General features: G+C 60.5%; 1 protein-coding gene across 1 annotated transcript; it reads left to right on the forward strand.

Moving 5' to 3' along the window:
• Positions 1-669: 669 nt before the first annotated feature.
• On the forward strand, positions 670-4960 carry LOC119108007 (lipopolysaccharide-responsive and beige-like anchor protein). The gene is made up of 4 exons (XM_037231592.1): positions 670-684; positions 2122-2178; positions 2892-3032; positions 4817-4960. The coding sequence occupies exons 1-4, from the start codon at positions 670-672 to the stop codon at positions 4958-4960; spliced, it is 357 nt and encodes a 118-aa protein (XP_037087487.1).
• Positions 4961-7760: the final 2800 nt, after the last annotated feature.

The raw sequence follows: 7760 nt of genomic DNA on the forward strand, positions 1-7760 counted from the left end.
CCTCTACAGTCGCGGGCGATTCATAACAGGGGCAGTGGTGGCAACGTGCGTCGCGTTCTCATTTTATTCAAGCATAGCTGCGAAAGGTGCTGGATGTCATCCGTTCACATCCGCCAGGGGTACTGTATGCCATCCGTCCACTACGCGAGTGGTGGAGTTTACCATTTTTTTTCGTCCACTCCGCCAGTGGTGCTGTATACCACCCGTCCACTCCGCCAGAGGTGAGGTATACCATTCATTCACACCGCCGGTGGTGCTGTATATCGTCCGTTCATTCCGCCAGTGGTGCTGTATACCACCCGTCCACTCCGTCAGCAGTGGGGTATACCATTCATTCACTCCGCCAGTGCCGCTGTATACCTCTGTTCGCTCCGCCAGTGGTGCTGTATATCATCCGTTCATTCCGCCAGTGGTGCGTGCCAGAGGCGTAGTTTCCTATCCAGTTGATGAAACTTCATCCCTCCTCCCAACTCGAACCTCAGGCCCCCCCCCCCCCGAACTATCCCTTCGTTTGTTTTTTTGGGGGGGTGGGGGTAAAATTACATAATTTTCACCGTTCAGTTCCTAAGTCATTTTGCAAAAGTATTTCGCACCTTCGCTGTCTTCGCTGGTGCGGTCTGTCATCTGCCCAGTGCTCACGCCGCCCATTGCGGACGATAGACCGCACCGATGATAATCCGCCCAGTGCGGCTGATAGACCGCACTGTGGATAATCCGGACAGTGTGGCACCGGCCTGATCTGCCGTACCCTCACTCAATCAGTGGTATCCGCTCACTCCTCCAACTCTGTGGTGCGGTGCGTACAGAACGGCCACGTCGAAGGGGTTCGGTCTGTGACCGTTCCACTCCGCCACCGGATTCGTTGTGTCGCCCTTCCCCGCAGCTGTGATCACTGACCACTCACGAACTGAAGAGCTGTCTGCGGCTGACTAAAAGGCGCTCGCGACTGTTTCACGTTTCCGTCATCAATCGGCACAATAGCAAAGCGACATCCGAGTCGATGCCTGGCGGCCGGCGACGCTGCGTGTACGTTGAGAGCGGTCAAAGGCGGTGTGCATGCAGGAGCGGAGAGCTATTGGCGTCTGGGGAATGGGTCGGCTGTGTGTGCCGTGCCGGTCGGCCCCCCGCTGCAGCCGTGTTTGTTCAGTGATTTCCTAGGGCGTGGTTCGGTCATTCTACAGACGCGAGGCTTTGTTTAGCTGCATGCGATTGACTGCTGCCGTACTCCGCAACATTGCTACTGCAGGCTTTTGGGACCGCCCGGAGTCGTCGCGTTGCGCCGGACGCCCCTCAGATATTTCTGTAAATGCTTCTGCACATTGCCTTCCATACTGATACTCCCAGTGGTCTTCCTTTGCTATTTGCATTCGCGTCGAGCTTCTCCGCACGGGGCCAATTTTCCTCGATCAAACACCAACGTTACCTTGTGGTGCACGTAGACGCCAAAGGCTGGCGGCAGCGAGCGGCGCTGAGGAGGCGGCGGCCGACTGGCCGGCCGGCCGGCGAGTGCCGCGGCCGTCGCCGCCCGTGAGCGGCTGTATCGGAGAGCAGCCTGATCCGGAGCGCCATCATCGATCGCGCCGCCTGGCCCGACGGGCGCCAGGGTCGCCCCGGTCCGGCCCGGCCCGGTCCGCGGCCCGCCGCCGATGTCGGCGCGGCGCGGCCATGGCTCAATCACCGGCTTTGCCCAGCGGCGACTCGGGAAATGCCACCGCGACCGGGAACTGGGCGGGAGAGGGCTCGCCGCTGCGCGGGCTGTTTTGCGGGCCGAGTCGAGTGTGTCATTAGTGTGGTGATTTATGCCCGCCTGTTATTCGGTGCGTGCTGCCTTTGCAGACTGCTCTTGTGTCGCCGCTGTGGATTGTTTGTGAAGCCAGTTCCGACGTGATCTTTGTTCTGTATTTGAGATTCAGCTCGGGCCTCCGGGCCGAGTAGTGCTGACAGAGTCGTCATCTCGCCGGTCGTGTGTCGGCAGAATACGGCATCCTGTTGTGTAGTGTTCACGGTCCGTTTCGACATCGTGTGTGCGAGGCTGTCCCCACATCCTTCCCGTATCGCGCTGGCAGAGGCAACCCCCAGTGTGTCTGTCTGTCTGTCACAGGCCGCCTGTCGTGTTTACAGAGCCAGTTCCGGTTCGAGGCGGAGAGCAACGACCGCCTGTCAGAGAACCACAGACGGGTGAGTGAAGGCCGTCCCGTCGCCGCCGCCGCCAGCCCGGCACCGGACCCCCGGCGCGCCCCGTACCCATGGCTGACGTTACCACCCCCTCCCCGCCCCCCCCCCCCCCCCCCCCACCTGACACCAGGCGGCACCGAGGAGCTGAGAGGGTCTGAGCTCGGCCGCGCCCGAGGGGGAGACGGGGCCGAGCCCTGCGCCGGGGCTCATGACGGCGTCCAGAGCGCTGCCCGGCCGGCGGGCGGCCCAAGTACAGCCGCCGACGTCCCGTGTCGTGCCGAGTGACGCTGCGGGGGCGGCGAGTAATGAGCCGAGCGACGATAGGCGGGGGCGGCGCGGGGCGGGGCAGGAGCAGCGGCTCCTGCTGGCGTGCAGTCGGTGATAAGGATTGTGCTGGCGTGTGTTTGGTTTGATTGAGCACATAGGGGAAACACGGCCGTGTGATGCACGGCACGTACGGTTATGGCATACGTGTTCAGTGATAGTTCATGGTGTACCCTGCTGGTGCTGGTCTCTATCTCGAGACGGCCCGGTGTTTTTTTTACCCGTTGCAAGTTCATCTGGATTGCATGTTGCGTGTGACTCATTGTACACATCCCTCACTTACTTGAGATACGGGTGAGGATTGTGTTGTACACTCTGACGCTGTCTCCCTCCACTAAGCTGGTTATTTCTAGGTGCGGCCGCCTAACTCGCCCCCGCTCCTCCGCGCCCAGGTGCTGTACGACGGCAAGATGTCGGCGGCCATCGTGTTCATGTACAGCGCCGCCGCCACCGACGGCCAGCTCTGCCTGCAGTCGGCGCCCAAGGGCAACCCCTCCTACTTTGTCCACTCGGCACACGGCCTCATGCGCCAGGCGAGTGGAGTGTCTCGCGCTTGCGCTCGCTCTGGGCCCAGTCACACGGATGACAGGCACGCCCCCGTCAGCTTATGACGTCGCGAGGAAAACACGCCCGCGCCGGCCGAGAAGCGAGTCACAGCGCTGGCGCACGGACTGTGAGCACGTCACACGCCCTTGGAGTCCCTGAGAGGGTCTCTAACTGGACTTGGACTTCTCCGTACCGCCGGGCTCACTCTCGAAGAGACTCTGGGGAGATCGTCCGAGTTTTGCATCACAATTGGCATAATAGTGCCAGCATTTGAGCAGAATTGGTGGGACGGCGCGAAATGGCAACGGTGCTCATTTCTCATTCCGAGAAGATATGGTGGGTGCTGTCAGGAGACAGCGCGGCATCGCACACGGTCTGTTCGTGCCTCTCGGGGAAGAGAGCGGTACCAGGGACGGCGACCGGCCGCGCGGGCGTGGAGTGGGGGACAAGTGAAGCGCGGTGAGACGGTCTCGCTAGAGCCGCCTGCACGCGGGTGTGGGGTGGGGGACGAGTGAAGCGCGATGGGACAGTCTCGCTAGAGCCGCCTGCACGCGAGTGTGGGGTGGGTGACGAGTGAAGCGCGATGGGACGGTCTCGATAAAGCCGCCTGCGCGCGGGTGTGGGGTGGGTGACGAGTGAAGCGCGATGGGACGGTCTCGCTAAAGCCGCCTGCACGCGGGTGTAGGGTGGGTGTCGAGTGAAGCGCGATGGGACGGTCTCGCTAAAGCCGCCTGCGCGCAGGCCGCCGGCGCGGTGATCCCCGTGCTCCGCGAACCCGACAGGCCATGAATCGTCGGACATAATTAAGACCAGCTCGGAAGCTGGCCGGCCGCGGGCCGCCGCGGGCCACTGCGGGCCGCCGCTGCTCAGGGTTTCTCCGCGCGGCCAGGTCGCCTGCCGCGCCGCGGCTACAGCGCACCCCTCCCGCCGGTTCGCGCGGTAGTGTCGAACGCTGCGGCAGCGTCAGTCATGGAGGCGCCTTCTGCGGCAGCGGGAAATATCGTAACTCGACACACCGTGACCTCGGAAGCAGTGGGCGGCCTCTGAAGTTGGGGGCGATGGCTCCCGTGCCGTAAAATTGCGTTAGTTTGGCGATCGCTCGGACGTCGTCTTTTCACGTAAGACCTTCACTTAAGTGCCTTCTTTGATTAAGCCAGACTCTGCCGAGTCACGATCGGCCGCCGTATCGGTCCGTTGTGAATCACGAACGGTTGTAGATTGCCTTTATCTTTAGTTTTGCGTCACGTGTCTCAGTCCCGACCCGTGGAGCAGAGCTACACGTGGGCGACCTGTCAAGCAATCGAGCTGCGATTGTTTTGCGTCACGTGTCTCAGTCCTGGCCCGTGGAGCAGAGCTACATGTGGGTGATCTGTCAAGCAATCGAGCTGCGATTATTTTGGGTCACGTGTCTCAGTCCCGACCTGGGGAGCATAGCTACACGTGGGTGATCTGTCAAGCAATCGAGCTGCGACTGTTTTGTGAAAATATCGCCGTCGTTCGTGGCTCTCCTATCCATTTAAACTGAGAGTATCTATGTTGAGGCCGTAGTTTTTACGTCAGGTATCCTTGTCACGCCCTGTGGATGCTTCAGAATAGCCACGGGGCGCAAAGCTGCCGCGCAGCGATATGGTTTGAACGTGAGCCATGTCTTCGCTTCTGTTCACCGGGCCTGGCCAATGGCACGTGCTTTCCGCGTGTATCGTGTTCGCGTTCGGAAGCCGTCCGTGCTCCTGTGTCGTGACGGCCCCCCCCCCCCTCCCTCCGTCTGCAGGACGTGTGCGCCGTGGTCACGCACTCCATCTACGCGACGCTGAACGCCATCGGCGGCATCCAGGTGCTGTTCCCGCTGTTCTCGCAGCTTGACTTGCCCGTGGAGGCGGGCGTGGACGGCACGGAGGGACGCCGCGACCCCTAACCTCTGGTGAGAAAGGGGGAGGAGGGCAGAGCGGTGCGCGGGTGGGACCGCCACCCCCAGCGAGGGAACGTTCCTCAACAGGGACCCTCACTCTGTGAGAGAACATCCCCAAGGGGGCGCCCTAACCTGGGGCGATGCAGCTGCTCACCGGGAACCCCAACCTTTGGTGAGGTAGTAGTTATCAAGGGGGGGGGGGGGGGGGGAGTGGGCTCCAACCTCGTGTGAGAGACCGCTTCCTCTTGGATGCGATCCCAGTCTCGGGTGCAGTAACGCGTCTGGAACGACACGGCCAGGCGGTCTGCGCTGTGCGAGGCCCTTGTTTTCATGCGGTCACCAGAGGACGCTTCATCGACGCGAATGCACTGCTGTGGAGTGTTACCCTGGAAACTACAGGATTACTGCCATAAGCTCCTTTCCGTCGGTTTTGCTCGGGAATAATGCATTTGTGCCACGCAGGCCGGCCGGGGTCGATGCTGAGTCAGACGCCGTCGTGTGCGCCGCTGTAATGATTGTGTACATGCGACTCGTGCATTCAAGCCGCCGGGACTGGGGGTATTTGCTCAGTCACGTGTCAGCAGAGCGGCACTTGGCTGTCGTCGCGGGCCCGTGATCGCGCCCAATCTCGGGCTGCACCACGTCGTGCAGCCAGTTTGTGTCGTAACATAAGTTACGTTCTCGTCGCGTGTGGTGCTGTCCATCGGAATATGGCGCCGATGCCGCCTGGCTCGTTGCCGACGTCACTCTGGGTTTTCGGAGGCCATCGATCAGTTCGGGCGCTGTCGCGCGCTGTGCCCTGGCATTGCATGGGCCGCGTGAAACACGCAGCGATGCCATTAACGTTGCTTTGAACTCGAAAAATAAGTTAGGCGCAATGCCAGGCGCCGGTCGATTTCTGGAGGACGTAGGAATACAAACATTACCACAGACGTTCTGAAGGCTTGTGATTGTCAAATCGTCTCAGTGATTGAGTTTATGTTGACGCTACGCAAATGATTAGTAAAGTTCATTATGTATATATATAATGTTCAAATATTCAGCGAATGCGTATTCATTTGAGGCACCCGTATCGTAAACCAGTTGAATGTGCCGGACTAAGATGTGTTTTTGTCATTACGTTGTGATATCAGTATCCGTCCGGTACCGTGGAGAAGGACCTTCTTTCGCGCTGCTTATGCCGCGACAAATGTGATGGGAACTTTCAAGAGTGTTGCGTGCGTTCTGGAACGAAACGATAGCTGGCTATGATGTTGCTAAATGTCAGTTTTATATTCCGTTTGCATTGCGGCACGCATTTCCCGCATTGTCGGCATAGGTGGCTAGATTTCAAACTGCATTTATGCACATATTCACTTTGCATCTCTAAATAATCATAACCCTTGAAAGGTGCATTTTCAGTTTTGTATATACTTATCAGATCACACACTACGATCACGTAGATCCAACGTGACTTCGCATCGCTAGCCTTTAATTGTCCTTCGAGATCGTGCGCTTCTTCACCGCTTTGACGCCGACTTCGGAACATAACGGTCTCAACGGTGTGAGCGGATGTGATTCGGTTCACCAAGAGACACGCATGTGCCGTGTTGAGTCAGCTCGCTGCGGGCGGCGTGCGCCGTGCACTAGCCCGACCTCTGGCCCTCCGCCGGCAGCGCTACGTTGCTGGGCTTCATCTGCGAGCTGGTGGAGACCTCGGCCGTGGTGCAGCAGCACATGCTGCAGTGCCGCGGCTTCCTGGTCATCTCGCACCTGCTGCAGCGCACCAACCGCGAGCACATGAACGACCAGGTGCTCAGCGTGTTCCTGCAGCTCTCCAAGTACCTGGTCACCTGTCCCGGCACCAACACCGAGCTGCTGCTCAAGCAGGTGGGCGCCGGCGCCACCGACCGGCCCGGCTCGTGACGTAGGAGGCGAACGGTTAGCAGCGCGCTCTGGTCAGCCGGTGGCGTGTTGCTGTGTTGTGTGGTCTTCCAGGCTTCGTGGTTTTCTCGGCTTCCCGACAGCGATGGTGGGTAGGTTTGTTTCAGTGCTACGCCCTTTGAATTGGCCTAGGTAGCGATGCACTCCCAGTGTTGTGCCGAAATAGGGTAGCATTATCAGTTATGTACTTGTCCACCCTCATTGCCGTTCACCCTCTCCACCACTCTCATGCTCTCCCCGCCTGCGCGACACCCGCCCGCGCTCCTGTGCGGCTGGCGCGGTATGCGTGCCGCGTGTGTTCCGCTCCGTCGCGCCTCACCCCAGTCCCGCGTGCCGCCGCCAGCTGCTGGACCACGTGCTGTTCAACCCGGCGCTGTGGGTGTACGCGCCGGTGGGCGTGCAGACCCGGCTGTACGGCTACCTGGCGTCCGACTTCCTCTGCGACACGCACATCTACAACAGCGTGCGGCGCGTGTCCACCGTACTGCAGACGCTGCACACGCTCAAGTACTACTACTGGGTGGTCAACCCGCGCGACAAGAGCGGCGTCACGCCCAAGGCCGTCGGTGAGACACGCGGCAGGGGAGGGGCGTGGTCACCATCCGCCCTGGACGGCCCTGGCTGGGGGTTGGCAGGTGCCGCCGCCGGGCGGGGACAGGTGCTCGGGTCGTCACCGGCACGGCGAGCTCGTGTTGTTCAGCGCGTGGAGCAGAGCTCGGGGGGGGGGGGGGGGGTTTGCGTCATTAATTGGCGCAGGGATCAGTATTGAAGTGATGGTGCCATCGCCGTCAGAGGTACGCTGTGTTGTGCCATGGATCGAGACGGCCGCTTGTGAAAGCGTTCAGCTGGTCTAAACGGCCGTCGATCATATTTAGGAGCGGCC

The sequence above is a fragment of the Pollicipes pollicipes genome, unplaced genomic scaffold (assembly GCF_011947565.3).
Source record: "Pollicipes pollicipes isolate AB1234 unplaced genomic scaffold, Ppol_2.1 Scaffold_6686;HRSCAF=7923_pilon_pilon_pilon, whole genome shotgun sequence".
Lineage (NCBI taxonomy): Eukaryota > Metazoa > Arthropoda > Thecostraca > Pollicipedomorpha > Pollicipedidae > Pollicipes > Pollicipes pollicipes.